The sequence below is a fragment of the Heterodontus francisci genome, chromosome 36, assembly GCF_036365525.1.
Source record: "Heterodontus francisci isolate sHetFra1 chromosome 36, sHetFra1.hap1, whole genome shotgun sequence".
Classification (NCBI taxonomy): Eukaryota; Metazoa; Chordata; class Chondrichthyes; order Heterodontiformes; family Heterodontidae; genus Heterodontus; species Heterodontus francisci.
Window position 1 is genome coordinate 15,788,094 of NC_090406.1, and position 17,730 is coordinate 15,805,823.

The window sequence follows — 17,730 nt, forward strand, 5'->3', positions numbered from 1 at the left end:
GAAGAAAAGCATGGCTCAGCAGTACAATGAGCTGACAGAGCTGTAAGGCAGCAAATTATCGAGGAGAGATTCTCTTGGAACCGTCCCACCCCTGCCCAGAGCACCAACACTTTCAGAGTCAGTTCACATGAAGGTAGGGAACCACTCCACCAGTTTGGGCCTTTTCCCAGACATTATGAGCCTGTTTCACCTGCAAGGACAAAAGAGAGACTTGTGATGTTCCCAGGAATGGAGTGAGGCTTAACTGAGTTTTGTAAGAAATATGAGGCAAAGAATGAGACAAAGGCAGCATGATGTTGAGCATAATGGAGTCTTCTTTATTCTGATTTACTTTCCGTTACGACCAGGTGAAAAAGAGGTCTAGGGTTCCCTTTCAGCCTTCACCTGGTCTTACCGTAACAGGGTTTAATTTTAAACACACTGTGTTTTTAGCTCCTCTTTGGTGAATCCTTGTTCACCGCTTTCCAATTATGAGGCAAAGAAACCTGTGCAAACAGGCTTTCTTAGGTTTAAAGAAAAGTTAAAATATATTAAACTTAAACTTAAACTCTAATTCGGTTAACGCCTACGGATACACGATGCGCTCACGCCAGCATGCACATGCGATACACACATACAGATACAGACAGAAAGAAAACAGGAGAAATAAAGTGGAAAAGTTTGAGGCAATATTTGAGGAGGTTTTTTGTGTTACGGTTCTTAGAGCTCACTGTAGTGTCCTTTATTGCAGGTAGATCTTGCTTTTCATTGTGTCCCAGTATTCTTCTTAAACCTTGTTTGCTGTAGGAGACTTTTCTCTCTTGGGGATTTGGAGTTCCATGAGAAAGAGATGGGAGCAGGCAGACAGAAGAGGCTGTGGTGAGCCAGCCAGGAGATATCTTCTCTGTCCAGGAGCATTCTGCTTTCTGCCGAAACTGTTTGTACAAATTCAAAAAACTCAGGTTGCCCAGCAGGTAAGTCATATGACTAGCTGGTTTGACCATGTCCGTTTGTGTATTCGACCATCTTAGTAGTCAATTTGGAATGTGAGCTCCCTCACCTTCAATGTCTGGTGATCAAAAGTCCATTATGGGTTGAATGTGTGAAGGAATGATCCTTTGTCCTTTTCAAGCACTGTCTGTTAATATGCAAATGTCTTTCCAGCCAAGGGTCCATTGTGGGTTGAATGTGTCAAGAAATGGCTGCGTTGTCCTTCCAAACACTGTCTGTTAATATGCAAATGTCTTTCTAGCCAAGATCTGACAATTTTTTTAAAGCAAGTCCTTTTTTCACTTCAACAACAGTTTGAAATTTAATGTCCACGTGGCAAAATTAATATGCCTCATGCTTGGCAGGAGGGGGCCTGCATGACACTTTCACTTTCAGCTCCCCCTGCTGGCTCATGTGTGCATAGTAGCCTCAAATGAACAATATGTACAACGCAATTCTCAAAACACTGCATCCCTCCTCTTCTTAGTAAATGAGAGACATAGTATGTTTCAATAGATTGCTTGCAAAAAATGTAAACAATAAACTTAAACATATATAGTCCACTTCATAACATTGTCAATTAAGTATGGTGGGTGTTTTCTCTCATGAATACAATATCTGACGTCAGGTGTAGTCTCATGTTCTTCACCTGAGGTGTCGATGTCAGAATCTGATTCAATGCTTTGAGTGATATTTTCTGTGCTCTGAAGAATGACGTGTTTCTTGTGATGATTTGGTTTTTTTTATTCGCTTGTGGGATGTGGGCATCAGTGGCGAGGCCAGCATTTATTTCCCATCACTAATTCCCCTTGAGAAGGTGGTGGTGAGCTGCTTTCCTGGACCGGTACAGTCCTTAGGGTGTAGGTACACCAACAGTGCTGTTACGAAGGGCATTCCAGGATTTTGACCCAGCGACAGTGAAGGACGGCAATTATAGTTCCAAATCAAGATGGTGTGTGTCTTGAAGGGGAACTTGCAGATGGTGGTGTTCCCATGTGTCTGCTGCCTTGTCCTTCTAGGTGGTAGAGGTCGCGGGTTTGTTGAAGTGATTTATGACTTTAACCCCTTATAGGGACTAAACCAAATCAGGAGTATATCCCTATGAATCTTCTTTAATCAAGTTCAAACCAGACAAAATTCTCATAGACACTTAATTGGATCCATAGAATTGTACTAGCTTTCCCTCAAAGAAAGGAAACCAACAGAATATTACCATCATTCGGATAGCCTATTTTTAATAATTATTGTTAAGTCATAAATATTCCAGACATTAAAAGATCTGGGAACTCTCTTCAATACATATCTCTCCACTTAGAGACACAGAGAGGGAGTTCTTTGTAGTTATATATTGAATACTACATGAGACTATTTATTAACTTATATAAATTTATTAAACTTAATACACTTCTAAGCGGATAAGCATATCATGACATCAAATATTACTAAAAGATGTAATACATAATCTTATTTCTAACAGAATCCAAACGTTTAACCTTGCTAATGTTACAGCAAGATATCTTAGAATATCCAGAATATCCATCAAAATTTAAAGTAAACTTTTTACCTTAAATTCCACTTAGTTGAGAAGCATTGTTTGAGGATTCAACACTTCTAATCTTTGCTTCAAAACCTCATATTTATACTGTTTCTGAAGTGTCATCTGACTTTTACCATATAGATGTGACCTTCCCGTGTGTGTTTATTTTCCTTTTAAAATCCATATCTTTAATTGCCATCTCCACTTAATGTTTTACTGGAATTCCTTTGCTTTTGAAGTTGTGAGCATTTATCTGGTCAAAATGTTTATAATTGTGTTTACTTAACCTCTTGATCCTGTGAGTCCATTCCATTTATTGTTTCATTATCTATAATTGCCCTTTCCATGGCACCCCAAAGCAACTTCCGGAGCCGATCTGTCTGCACAAACCAATTAAGTTTATTGCTACCTCTTACTGACAGGATATTTCAATGTCTGTTTATCTTCCAAGCCCCTGACAACAGAGACACAAATGCATTTCCCAACTTGTTTCTGGTTCATAACAGGGACCTTGAAATTTTCTACCTTCTTAAAGGGGAATGTCAGTGAGTCTTAAAAACTTGACCATTTATTCAATCTTTAATTCTAAAAGAATAATATTTTAACTATTTCTAAATTCTACTTAATTATGTGTTACCTATATTCCATCAAATTGGAAGGTGCTGTTGAAGGAGCCTTAGTGCGTTGCTGCAGTGCATCTTGTAGATTGTACACACTGCTACCACAGTGTGTTGGTGGTGAAGGGAGTGACTGTTGAAAGTGATAGATGGGGTGCCAATCAAGCGAGTTGCTTTGTCCTGGATGGTGTCGAGCTTCTTCAGTGTTGTTGGAGCTGCACCCATCCAGGCAAGTGGAGAGTATTCCAACACACTCCTGAATTGTGCCATGTAGATGGTGGACTGGCATTGGGGAGACAGGAGGTGAGTTACTTACAGAATTCCCAGCCCATGACCAGCTCTTGTAGCCACAGTATTTATGTGGCTGGTCCAGTTCAGTTTCTGGTCAATGGTAACCCCCAGGATGTTGATAATGAGAGATTCAGCAATTGTAATGCCATTGGACATCAAGGGCAGATGGTTAGATTCTCTCTTGTTTGAGATGGTCATTGCCTGGCTCTTATGTGGTGCAAATGTTACTTACCACTTATCAGCCCAAGCCTGGATGTTGTCCAGGTCTTTCTACATCTGGATAGGGGCTGCTTCAGTATCTGAAGAGTTGTGAATGGTGCTGAATATGAACCTATTTAGCAACATTGGCAGAAAAAGCTAAATTTATTTTTAAGCCCAAGTTCAAAAGTACAGCAGATGATGAACACTAAACCTCATGCTTGTGCTTTTTCTACCGGGGTGAAAAAGCTGGGTCTCCAGAAAGAGATAAGCACCTGTGAGCCCAATTGTTCAATACAGGAACAGAGTTATACAGCACAGGAACAGGCCCTTTGGCCCATCGCGTCTGTGCTGGCGATCAAGCACCTATCTATTCTAATCCCATTTTCCAGCACTTGGCCCGTAGCCTTGTCTGCTATGGCGTTTCAAGTGCTCATCTAGATACTTCTTAAATGTGGTGAGGATTCTTGACTCTACCACCCCTTCAGTAAGTGTGTTCCAGATTCCAACCACCCTCTGGGTGAAAAAATTCTTCCCCAATTCCCCTCTAAACCCCCTGCCCCCTACCTTAAATCTATGCCCCTGGTTATTGACAGGCAAAAATGCTGCTGGGTGAAAGCCTAATAAAATGGGTTCAGAAAGCTCGAAGGTAGAAAAGATGTTCTAGGAAAGTGAAAGGACGACATTGAGATGAAGTCAACTCACCCATGTCAATCAATAGTACAATAGTACCTCTTTACCCATTGGTATTATATATTTTGCAGCTCAGAGAGGTATTTGCATGCCTTTTTTCAATTAATGATTTGTTGCTTAGAATTGTAACAGGACTTATGATTCGACCTGTGCTCAAGAGCTGTACACTTGATAGGCCTCATCTCTATGAATCAGGTTCACTTGATTTGTCAGCACTTCACATTATTTGAAGGATTAAACTTTGAATAAGTGAAAAATTGCTTGTGTGCACATTCTTACTTTCATTAAATGAACTAACCTGAAGCGAGTGAGCTAATCAACCCAAGAGAAGTGAGATACCAACAGTGAAAATACAAAGTACTAAATTAAGAAAGTATGAGAAACTCTTAGACAAGAATACTTTATCCAAATTTCTTGCGTGTTACTTTTCTAGGAATTGGAACAGCGAGTTGTTCAAGTCTCGGAGTTGCAACGGCATTTTTAGCAGCTGCTGAAATTTCAAAGGGATCTTCAGACTTGGTTACTACAGTGCGGACCTTTGGTTTAGCAAGTTCTTGAATTCTTTCAGTGGCTGTATAGTTTAATGAACTTTCAGATACGGGTTGCTCCAATGGTCTACTGGGAACATAGCCTTCATAATTTCCTTTAGGCTCTAGAAAATATATAATATTGCTTGCATTATGACATAAGCATTGGGAAAATGTAAAACAAATTACACAGCTGAGCAGCTCAGGAAAAGTTTATTCTTGTTGTCTTCTTTCATCCATTCCAAATATATTTTTCAGTTGCTCAACTCACTTAAATGCACATCGTTTAAAAATGCTAATAAAAACAAGAAATGCTGGAAATAGTCAGCAGGTCTGGCAGCATCTGTGGAGAGAGAAGCAGAGTTAACGTTTCAGGTCAGGGACCCAGTTCTGATGAAGGGTCACTGACCTGAAACGTTAACTCTGCTTCTCTCGCCACAGATGCTGTCAGACCTGCTGAGTATTTCCAGCATTTCTTGTTTTAATTTCAGATTTCCAGCATCTGCAGTATTTTGCTTTTATTTTAGCTTAAAAATGCTATCCTGGTTCTGTATGTATTATCCTATAATCTAGGTTTGGGATTTTCCGTTTGTATCACGCCTACAGACTTAGAGGCTGGGATTTTCATTACGGGGGTTGGGAACCCAACGCCTGGAATATTTCTGGGTCCCAACCCTACACCGCGTCAGTGATGACGCAATCTTCAAACGGAAGTCATAAAATTAGCCTGGGGACGAGTCGGGCGCATGGGTCACTGAAGGCAATTTTAAAAGGCAAGTGGCAGCCATGACTGGGCTTGCCTTTACCATCAGTGATGCAGTACCAGGGAGATCGGAGGGCCTGTATGGACATGTTTCCCTGGCCTCTCTGGGAGCACTCATTGATGCAATGTCACAGAGGAGAGAACAGTTCTTCCTGGCCTCAGTAAGGAGAAATTTGCCCCCCAAGACTAAGAGGGCATAGATAGAGGTGGCCACTGAGGTCAGCAGCTGGGGACCCACGAGAGGAATCTGGGTCCAGTGTAGAAAAAGGTTCAATGACCTATAAGGGGAGCGGCCAGTGGCACCTGGTTCATTGGACACCAAATCTCTAAGCACCAGAATGCACACGAGATGACCTAACAGAATGTCCATAGTTCTCCCTCACATTGTCAGAGTAAGTCAATGGTCACTACAGTGAGACCCAGGGACCCTCACATATGGAGCGACATTTAGATGGGAACATCACAGAGGGAACATCAGCCCAAGTGTATGTCATGCTGGAAGAGATGAGGGAGGGCAGTCTACTCAGGAATCATTCTCCTCTCATCCTGTGGGAGAACAGAGCCCATAATACAAGGGAGATAGGGAGGTGGAGTGGCCCTGCTCCACACTGACAGCAGTGGAGGAGACGGCGTTGGAGATCATTAGGGTGCCGTGGAGGCATTTATTGGGGGATGGTGAGACAGGAGGACATGAGCAACAGAGTCATTGGATTGCTTTCTTGAGGTGAAAGTCATGGACGAGATCCTACCCAATGTATGCTATGGATCTTAGACCAGTGTCATCTGAGAGGATGGTTGTGATGGGACACTTGTTGAGAAGGATCAGTTCTCACTACCATTTTCTTGTCTCTCCCCCAGGACCAGTTGCAGAAGGGCACCAAAGTTGGCTGAATCAGCGCCACCATCCTCGGCAGGGAGGGTGCAGTGTGTCTACGGAACCTGCTCCGTCACAGCATACCTCGGCACCTTCCACAGTGCAGACACACTCACCTCGGGTTGGGCCACAGATTAGTGTAGAAAGGAGAGCACTGGGTGAACCTCACAGCACGTGTGAGCGGGAGGAGGAGGGTGAGGTAGAGTCAGCAGTGTGCAGTCCCCCTCAGAGGATGGAGGACAGACATAGCGATGCATCGTTGGGCAAAGATGCTGGGCCTCGGGTGTCACAGACAAGGAGGGCCTTCCTCGAGAACCAGAGGCAAATAAGTGTTAATCTTTTAATTGTATATCAATGGTTTGATTATATGCAGGTGAAGGGTGTTAATTGGAGTCTTCGTTGAGCACTTATAAGCAGACACTTACTGAGACTGGTGAAGGGTTTCAGTGAGGAGCTACATGTTTGTAATCCTTTTACTCTGTACAATAGATGTGAAACTGAATAAAGATAGGCTCCAGCATTATCCTTCCATAACAAGTTTTCTGGAGTTTAACAATAAGTTTCCATTTGTCAGAGGTCCTTGAGGAGCCATGGACAGGCAATGGAGGAGTCCATGCAGCGCTTGTGCTTCATCATGATTCAGGGATTTGATCACATGAGCTCCTGCTTTAAGAGATTGGGCAACCTCTTGGAGAGACATATGCAGCACCACTCTGAATGGATGCAGCAGCAATGCACTAATATGCTTAGAGAGAGTGAAACCCGATAGCTTTGACTGCTCAGTGTCATTGATGGTGCAAAGGTGCTCAGGGGATGACCTGTTAATTGGCTGGAGGGCAGGTTGGGCGGTCAATTAGCAGCTGCAGGGAGGGGTTGGAATGGAGAGGGGACTGATAGAGTGCAGGCCAGATTTAAAAAGACCATTTTCCCGATTCAATTGCTGTATTAGTCATGGAGCAGGTAAGGCAGAGGTTTTTTTTAATTCATTCACTGGATGTGGGCGTTGCTGGCTAGGCCAGCATTTATTGCCCATCCCTAATTGCCCTTTAGAAGTTGGTGGTGAGCTGCCTTCTTGAACTGCTGCAGTCCATGTGAGGTAGGTACACCCACAGTACTGTTAGGAAGGGAGTTCCAGGATTTTGACCGAGCGACAGTGAAGGAATGGCGATATAGTTCCAAGACAGGATGGTGTGTGACTTGGAGGAGAAGCCGGGGCAGGGCTGCCCCTCAATTCGCTGATACATACCTGGAGGTCCTCCTTTTCCACTGGTTAAAGGAGGTGACAAGGAGTGGGGGGGGGGGGGGGGCGGGTTGCTCAGTGGTGGCTTCAACCAACATTGGCTTCTCTGCAGTGCTGCCATCTTTGCTCCCACTCCTGACAGCGATTCCCGATGTCCTCCCTCCTCCACCCTCACTGCCAAGTGATGCTGCAACTCCTGATAGCTTCCCAGTGAAGCCAACATTGAGTTCCCCACTCTTTGTCACCTCCTTTGACCAGGCAAGACTCTGAAGCCTGTGGTTCCCATTCACCATCAGTTAAATAAGATCCAGTGAGTAAAATTGCTGTCAGTTGGGCTCTTGAGTACCTGAATTGCCTTCCCACCATGTGGATGGGCAAAGCCCACCTTCCATGTCGGTTGCCGACAGTAAATTGTGGAAGAGAAATCTGGACGTTGGACTTCCTGTCTGACATCTTTCATCCCGTTTTTATGTCCCCCCACCCCAGCCGTGTTCCCATTTTCAATGGTCACTTAAAATTCAGCCCAGTCTGCTTGTGTGGGGGTGGGAATGGGGGGGCGGGGATGTGGGGAGCCTTGCAACATGTGACCAAGACCATCTCACACATTGTGGCAGCAATTAGATGAAGTGGCAGCAATTAGATGAAGTGGCAGCAATTAGATGAAGTGGCAATGCCTGCTAGGAAACTGAGAGCCAGACCCATTGGGCATACCTTCTCAGGATTTCCACAACAGTCTGTCAGCATCATGGCCATTGTTATTTTTATTGATATCAACTTTGTAGTTCCAGATTTTATTTTTATTAGATTAAATTCAAATCAAACTGCCATATTGGGAACTCTCATTCTCTTGAATTACAAGTCCATTAGTATAATCACTACACTAATAAACTCTACGACATGGAGGTCTGAGACAGACACTGTCACTTCCTTCCCCATTGCCATTACCAGGCTTTTCCCTGGTATTCCAACTCTCCTTCCTCTAATATGTACCAAATGCACCTCAATATCAGTCTTAGAGATGTCAGATGCTCACCTTATCCCGTCTGTAGCACCAGTATTATCAGTCCGTCTTCCAAGATTTTTAACTGTATGTAGCCCTTCAGATAAGCATGCTGCACTCTTCCTTTAAACCCTTTCCAAAATTTTCCACACACCCCTCCCCCTGGCCTAGAATATCCAGCATCCTGCTAGTGGGACATTCACCCTTGTCCCACCAACAATATTTAAATGCTCTGATCTCTGAAGACATCAGAAATCTCGCACCTATGTGGCCAAAACAGTAACCCAGGGAATTTCCAAGTCTCAAAGGCAAGAATGCTATCAACTGAGCCAAGCCAATTCTTTTCAAAACTACCGATTGAGCTAACAGCTTCTTATCCTCTTAACTGGATTTTTACTATCTAATCCTCAAATAGGTGTATGATACAATTGGTGTATCCCATGATACAAATTTGAAAGCAAGTTTTTTTTCATTCTACCTGGTAAATTTATGCTGCATTAGAAATAAGTTCAATTTTCTCAGTTAAGCATTACAATTAGCATTTAAAGTAAAGACCTTTTGCTGGTACACTTAAATTCAGTAATTTCTTACTTGCTAATTCTAGAATCCTATTACTTGGAGAAATGGTTTTTGCTCCTTCACTTATCTCAGGGTCCCAGTAGGGGTAGTCCCACAGGTAGGATGTTCGGACAGGTGGATCAATGTGGGCTTTATGCTGAGCGAGCTGGTCCGTTCGGTCTGAACTTGTAGCAGTTAGAATATCTTCATTGATCTGATTCAAAAATTGCAAAATAAAATAAGACTAGAATCAATGTGATGCTGATGATCTTACAACAAGAACAACTTGCATTTATATAGTGCCTTTAACATAATAAACCATCTTAAGGCGCTTCACAAGAGCATTGTCAAACAAAATTTGACACCGAGCCATGTAAAGAAATACTAGGAATTGGCTAGTGATATAGGTTTGAATGAGCATCTGAAAGGAGGAGAGAGGCGGAGAGGTTTAGGGAGGGAATTCCAGAGCTTAGGGTTTAGACAGCTGAAAGCAAGGTTTCCAATGGTGGAGTGATTAAAATCAGGGATGTACAAGAGGGCAGAATTGAAGGAGTGCAGAGATCTTGGAGGGTTGTAGAGCTCGAGGCAGTTATGGAGGTTAGGAAGGGCAAGGCCATGGAGGAATTTGAAAACAAGCATAAGAATTTTAAAATTGAGGTGTTGTCAGACCTGGAGCTAATGTAGGTCAGCAAGAAAATGGAATGATGGTTAAACAGGACATATATAGAGAACATGCATTATCATATGCAATACTCTTAAACAGGGGGTCTCACTTCCCTTTCAGGTCCTCACCCTGTACTAGATATCAATGGCATGAAACGAACTTTGGATACAATTTTCACTAAGCAGTAGTATATACTTACAACACCAGTTGCTTAGCAAACCCGCATATAGGAGCTCGTTCCCGAGTGGTCAGATCCGCTGAACGAATTCTTCCCCACGACTTCCTGTGACTGACCAAGTCACACGTCCCGGCTGCAGCAACAATGTCCTTGAGGGCTGTGGCGTTATACCCCTTTCTGACCCTGGTCCCTCGACATACAAGGTAATGTCTCAAATTGGGTCATCCGATTGGGTTTCAGTGCCTAATCAATCCCACCATGGCTATGCAAGACCACCTGCAGGTCATATCCTGCTCTCAGCAAGGGGGGGGATGCTTAGGTGTATACCAGCAATGGATGCAATATCTGCATATTGATAAGGCAAGAAGGAAACCATTCACACATATTCCAAAAAGGTCATTGTCCAGGAGAGTGGTGGTATGCAGAGTGTCTGATGTGGTAATAGTCCAGGGCTGCCACCGTAGTGGCATGTCTTGACTTGTCTGTTTGTGTGTGCATGAATGTGTGTGTGCGTGCGCGCGTGTGTGTGCGTGCGCGCGTGTGTGTGTCCTTGTTCCGTTACACTGTCTTTATTTTTAAAAAGTCCAATATGAACCCTAGCGACAATGTCTTCAGTCAGAATTCTTCTCCCTTCATCTCAATGTCCTTCGCCTCCATGTTCTCACCACCCAGTGAGCTCCACACACTAGTCAACACCACAACTGGTTACATTTTACTTATAAACAGAAATACAAGAGATATCCAAATGCCTTACACATAGAGTCATAGAAATTTACAGCATGTAAGGAGGCCATTTGGTCCATCGTGTCTGTGCCAGCCTATAAGTAGCCATCCAGCCCAATATCACTTTTCAGCTCTTGATCCGTAGCCTTGTAGGTTATTGCACTTTAAGTGCATATCCAAGTACTTTTTAAATGTTATGAGGGTTTCTGCCACCGCCTCTGGGTGAAAATATTTCCTACCTCTTACTTTAAATCTATGCCCCCTGGTTATGGACCCCTCAACCAAGGGGAATAGGGTCTTCCTATCTACTCCAGCTAGACCCCTCAGAATTTTATACACTTCAATTCGGTCTCCCCTCAGCCTCTGTTCCAAAGAAAACAAACCTAACCTCCCCAACCATCCTCATAACTAAAGTTCTCTGGTTCAGGCAACATCCTTGTAAATCTCCTCTGTACCCTCTCTAGTGCAATCACATCTTGTAGTGCGGTGACCAGAACTGCACGCAGTACTCCAGCTGTGGCCTTTATAGTTTACAGTTCCAGCTTAATCTCCCAGCTCTTATATTCTGTGCCTCAGCTAATAAAGGCAAGTATCTATAAGCCTTCTTGACCACCTTATCTGCCTGTTCAGCCACCTTCAGGGATCTGTGGACATGCACTCCAAAGTCCCTCTGTTCCTCTACACTTCTTAGTATTCTACCATTTATTGTGTATTGCCTTGCCTTGTCAGCCTCCCCCAAATGCATTACCTCACACTTCTCTGGATTGAACTCCATTTGTCACTGTTCCACCCACCTGACTAGTCCATTGATAACTTCCCACAGCTTTCTTCTCCATTATCAACCACAGCCAATTTTCACATTGTCTGCAAACTTCTCAATAATATCCCCTACATTCAAGCCCAAATCATTGATATATACTGTTAGAGAAACTTCCAAGCCTGTTTGTGAAGAAGACACTGAGACTAGGATGCTTTGGTGGAGACTGTTTATTGCTTGCCACAGAGCTTACTTCTCCACCCCTAAAAACATCCAGCCACCGCTCACTGGCTCTTCTTTATATATACATCTGAAAACAATTAACTAATCAGAATTAACTTTGGATCAGAAATTGGCTAGCTGAACTTTGGATCAGAAATTGGCTAGCTGAAAGAAGACAGAGGGTGGTGGTTGATGGCAAATGTTCATCCTGGAGTTTAGTTACTAGTGGTGTACCGCAAGGATCTGTTTTGGGGCCATTGCTGTTTGTCATTTTTATAAATGACCTGGAAGAGGGTGTAGAAGGGTGGGTTAGTAAATTTGCAGATGACACTAAGTTCGGTGGAGTTGTGGATAGTGCCGAAGGATGTTGTAGGGTACAGAGGGACATAGATAGGCTGCAGAGCTGGGCTGAGAGATGGCAAATGGAGTTTAATGCGGAAAAGTGTGAGGTGATTCACTTTGGAAGGAGTAACAGGAATGCAGAGTACTGGGCTAATGGGAAGATTCTTGGTAATGTAGATGAACAGAGAGATCTTGGTGTCCAGGTGCATAAATCCCTGAAAGTTGCTACCCAGGTTAATAGGGCTGTTAAGAAGGCATATGGTGTGTTAGCTTTTATTAGTAGGGGGATCTAGTTTCGGAGCCACGAGGTCATGCTGCAGCTGTACAAAACTCTGGTGAGACCGCACCTGGAGTATTGCGTGCAGTTCTGGTCACCGCATTATAGGAAGGATGTGGAAGCTATGGAAAGGGTGCAGAGGAGATTTACTAGGATGTTGCCTGGTATGGAGGGAAGGTCTTACGAGGAAAGGCTGAGGGACTTGAGGTTGTTTTCGTTGGAGAGAAGGAGGAGGAGAGGTGACTTAATAGAGACATATAAGATAATCAGAGGGTTAGATAGGGTGGATAGTGAGCGTCTTTTTCCTCGGATGGTGATGGCAAACACGAGGGGACATAGCTTCAAGTTGAGGGGTGATAGATATAGGACAGATGTGAGAGGTAGTTTCTTTACTCAGAGAGTAGTAAGGGCGTGGAACGCCCTGCCTGCAGCAGTAGTAGATTCGCCAACTTTAAGGGCATTTAAGTGGTCATTGGATAGACATATGGATGTAAATGGAATAGTGTAGGTCAGATGGTTTCACAGGTCGGCGCAACATCGAGGGCCGAAGGGCCTGTACTGCGCTGTAATGTTCTAATTCTAACATCCAATACCTGTTCACCCTATTACCTTTAACTACTAGGTATTTAACATTCCTTCAACAGAACTTATTACACACTAACAGATTCCCCTCTTTTCTTTAAATTAAACACATATATATTAAGCAAAGAGACAAAATAATGATAAATTTTTCTATATCTTACTTTATTATACCATCAACCTTCAATAGCACCAGTCATCAACATACTGTATATTCCCCCCTTTTAACAAAAATACTTGTTTAAAGAATTACAAAGCGATCTTAACATAAAAAAATGTCCACATTTTCCTAACTCATTACAACACAAGACAGCCCTCTCCGAGGACATCCAACAATTTATTTGAACAAGCACCTCTCTTCGTAAAACAATCCAACTGATGAATTGCGTCGATCCATTTTATTTTGGAAATTTCTTTTCTTTCCAACATTTCTTTTATACTCGCAAGATCAATCCTCAACCTCCTTTCCGTGACACTTTTTGTCAAATAGACATTGTCCCAGAGAGAATGGTTATCTATAGAGCATTCTATAGGAAAATTTTTCTCCGATTGTGCCTTATATGAGTTGCTTTAAAATAGTCGATAAATATATACCCAAATCTATTGTTTCTACCAGTGCAAGTGTCTCAGCAGTTAAGGTGCTTTTAACTATCCTCTTTATTTTCTTCAACTCCCAGGCTAATGGACAACATTTATCATTTCTTCCCACCAAAAATATAATGAACCCTGCTGCGCTCGAATAACCATCGGGAAGATTAGCATGTGAGGTGTCACTAAAAATGACTAATTTCATTTCTTCTGGGTCACCCAGTGCTGGAACCTTGAGTGTACATTTGTTTAAACTCAATTTCTTCAATGTCTTATTTGCTTTCAGCACTTCCCCAACAGTAGCATGTTTCAGCACAGTGTTCAATTCTAATACATCATAGCAAGCATCCGGCCTAGCTTGTGTACACAACCAGTTTAATTGCCCGATTAAGCTTCTTCCTTGGTTGCAGGGTCTTCCTTTTGAGAGGATCTGGCCTGATTTATTGGAATCCTATTAACATTCTCTAGGTAAGACTGTTGATTTAGGGTTACCCCCAACTTAGTCTGCCTAATACTCAACCCTATATATTTAAAAGCTCCAGAAGCCTGACTTCCAATTTAAAATTCCTGTAGAACTTTATCTCAAATGCTGCTGATCCTCCTCACATAAAATCGCCTACGTGCATCAAGAAAATACCTGCTTGTTTTTCTTCATTGTACCAATAAACATTGTTGGATCCACTATTAGCTGAATCCAACCAGCATTTATTAGGACGGACCTAACTGAAAAATACCACACCCTGGATGCATTCTTTAGCTTCCATAATTTCCTCTCTATATCTCCAGCTTCTTTCGGCGATTTTAAAAATACTTATCCCTTGCAAAAATGCTGCTTTGATGTCAATGGACATACATTCCCATGAGTGTGTCGCTAAAAGGGCCAGGAAAATGCTCACACTTGTTTTTCCTGCTGTTGGGGAGTCTACTCTAACTTCCTGGTTACCTCGTTGTTCCTCAAATCCTCAAACTACAAGTCTGGTCTTAGCTTTATATGTACCATCGGGAAGTACATCTATGGGACAATGCTGGTTGTCCTCTATCTGGCACCTCTGTGTATACACCAAACTCTCTCCAACTCTTGAGCTTTTTTCTTTTGCATCCTTTACCAACTTACCATCTAACTTGTTAATGGCCACTGGAGCTTCTACTTCATGTGGCGCTCCTCACCTGCTCTCTGGTCCTTGCTGTTGTGAAACCACATCCCTTATGAGATTTTCTATCCTGTTCGCGACTGATTTTACTCGACCCGTCCCTCCCATGACCAGACTTCCTTTCACAAGTTTGTGACCTTTTCCTTGGACTATGATCATCTTCAGGTCCACTGTTTGAACTTACACTGCATTTTCTGGCCTTCCACATTTTCACTTCCTTCTGCCAATCTATAGGACTGATATCCTGTCCCTGGTCTTGCACATTTAGCCAATGTTTGTATTTCCCTGTGGCCTTTCCTGCCCTTCTTATAATTGTGGCTTCCCTCCATTCACTAGCCCCTTCTAGTATATATGTTACTCTAGTTGACCTTTGGGATAAATGGCCTTATCTTGATCTTCACTATCACTTGGTCCATTCTCAATTAGCCGGTTATCTGCCATAATCTGTTGCTTGTAAAGGTCCGACACATGTGCATGCGAAGTATATGGTGCATCATTTGTTCAGATTCTATCAATGTATAATCAGTGCCAATAAGCCGCGAGGAATGTACTCTAACAGTTTGGTTGCCATGTTGCAAAATTTTTTTGCCATTTTGCTATCTGTGCCTATAATGTTTCCTGGGCTTCATGTCCCGGTATTAAAATTCTTTACTGATGGCCTGATCCGATGCCTCAAAGGTCTCTTGATTTTTTCTGAAAGCTCTGCCTTAATAAATCCTCTTCTCCCTGCATGCATGGCATTCAAATGTTCTGCAAAGGCAGGAAGGGAATCGGTGACCACCAGGGAGAGTAGAGGAAGGCAGGTAGTGCAGGAGTCCCCTGTGGCCATCCCCCCCCCTCTAATAGATATACCACTTTGGATATTGTTGGGGAGATGGCACAGGGGAAAGCATCAAGAGCCAAGTTCAAGGCACCATGGGTGGCCCTGCTGCACAGGAGGGGAGGAAGAAGACTGGTAGTGATAGGGGATTCAATCGAAAGGGGAACAGACAGGAGTTTCTGCGGCCGCAAAAGAGACTCCAGGATGGTATGTTGCCTCCCGGGTGCTAGGGTCAAGGATGTCTCTGAGCAGTTACAGGGCATTCTGAGGTGGGGGTGCGGGGGGGGGGGGGGGGGGGTGGGAGGGTGAGCAGCCAGATGTTGTGATACATATCGGTACCAACGACATAGGTAGAAAAAGGGATGAGTTCCTAGAAGCTGAATATAGGGAGTTAGGACGAAAATTAAAAAGTAGGAGCTCAAAGGTAGTAATGTCAGGATTACTACCAGTGTCACATGCTAGCGAGAGCAGAAATAGCAGGATATATCAGATGAATACGTGGCTGGAGAAATGGTGTGGTGGGGAGGGATTCAGATTCCTGGGACATTGGGACCGGTTCTGGGGAAGGTGGGACCAGTACAAGCTGGAGGGGTTGCATCTGGGCAGGACTGGGACCAATTTCCTCGGGGGTTGGGGGGTGGGGGGTTGGTGGTATTCACTAGTGTTGTCGGAGAGGGTTTAAACTAGAATGGCAGGGGGATGGGAATCTGAGCAGGGAGACAGAGGAGAGGGAAACAAGAATAGAAATGAAAGACAGAAAGGTAAGAAGCAAAAGTGAAAGGCAAAAAAAAAACAAGGGCAAGAAACAAATGGGGCTGCAGTGCAAAATAAAGCTAAGATGACTAATAATGTTAAAAAGGCAAGTCTAAAGGCATTGTGTCTTATGCGTGGAGTATTCGCAATACGGTAGATGAATTAACAGTGCAAATAGATATAAACGGTTATGATATAGTAGTGATTAAGGAGACATGGCTGCAAGGTGACCAAGGATGGGAATTGAACATCCAGGGGGATTCAATATTTAGGAAGGACAGGCAAAAAGGGAAAGGAGGAGGGGGAGCATTGTTAGTAAAGGAGGAAATCAATGCAATAGTGAGGAAGGATATTGGCTCAGAAAATCATGATGTGGAATCTGTCTGGGTGGAGCTAAGAAACACCAAGGGGCAGAAAAAGTTGGTGGGGGTTGTCTATAGGCCCCCAAACAGTAGTTGAGATGTGAGGGATGGCATTAAACAGGAAATTAGAGAGGCATGTAATAAGGGTACAACTGTAGTCATGGGTGACGTTCATCTACATATAAATTGGTCAAACCACATTAGCAATAATACTGTGGAGGATGTTCCTGATGGCTGGGGAGTCCAGAACCAGGGGTCACAATCTCAGGATATGGGGTATGCCATTTAGAACTGAGATGCGGAGAAATTTCTTCACTCAGAGGGTGGTGAACCTTGGAATTCTCTACTGCAGGCAGTGGAGGCCAAGTCATTAAATATATTCAAGAAGGAAATAGATATATTTCTTAATGCCAAAGGGATCAAGGGATATGGGGAGAAAGCAGGAACAGGGTACTGAATTAGACGATCAGCTGTGATCTTTTTTGAATGGTGGAGCCGGCCCAAAGGGCCGAATGGCCTACTCCTGCTCCTATTTTCTATGTTCCTATGTTTAATTGATCCCACATTACCAAAGGTATTTTCGGATTCCTGCCATAAACTAATTGATAGGGGCTGTAGCCCCCAACCATTTGAAGCATGTTTTTCATTGCTACAATATTAATATTTTCACATATACTGCTGAACTCATAATTGGCAAATTCTTCTCCATTGTCAGTTCGAAATCTAGCCGGTGCTCCCAATCCCATTCCTATCCACCTTTTCATTATCTTGTCCACTATTACCTTTTTGTCTTTACTAAAAATTACTGTTGACAGACTAAATCTAGTCGCTACGTCTATAAAATGTAGAAGAAAAATGTTTTTGTCTTTATCGCATACTTTCAAGTCCCTTGCTACAGTTTCATTAAAGTTCCTTGCTAATGGGAGACTCGTTATGGGTTGCGATGGCATCCTCCTGCATTTTTTACAGATATCACATTTTTCACTGCTATCCTCGATAAGTTTAGTAGTCATCATCTATTATCCCTGCATCTTTAAACAGAATCAT

General features: G+C 43.2%; 1 protein-coding gene across 1 annotated transcript in view; it reads right to left on the reverse strand.

The window, feature by feature from the left end:
* Window positions 1–4,706: 4,706 nt before the first annotated feature.
* LOC137351439 (sperm microtubule associated protein 2-like) overlaps window positions 4,707–17,730 on the reverse strand; it is a 58,972-nt gene continuing 45,948 nt past the window's right edge. Inside the window, exons 8-9 of the mRNA XM_068015884.1 lie at window positions 9,301–9,481; window positions 4,707–4,957 (exon numbers count right to left, since the gene is read on the reverse strand). Of these exons, the coding sequence (XP_067871985.1) occupies window positions 4,707–4,957; window positions 9,301–9,481 (432 nt within the window). The remainder of the gene's footprint in view (window positions 4,958–9,300; window positions 9,482–17,730) is intronic.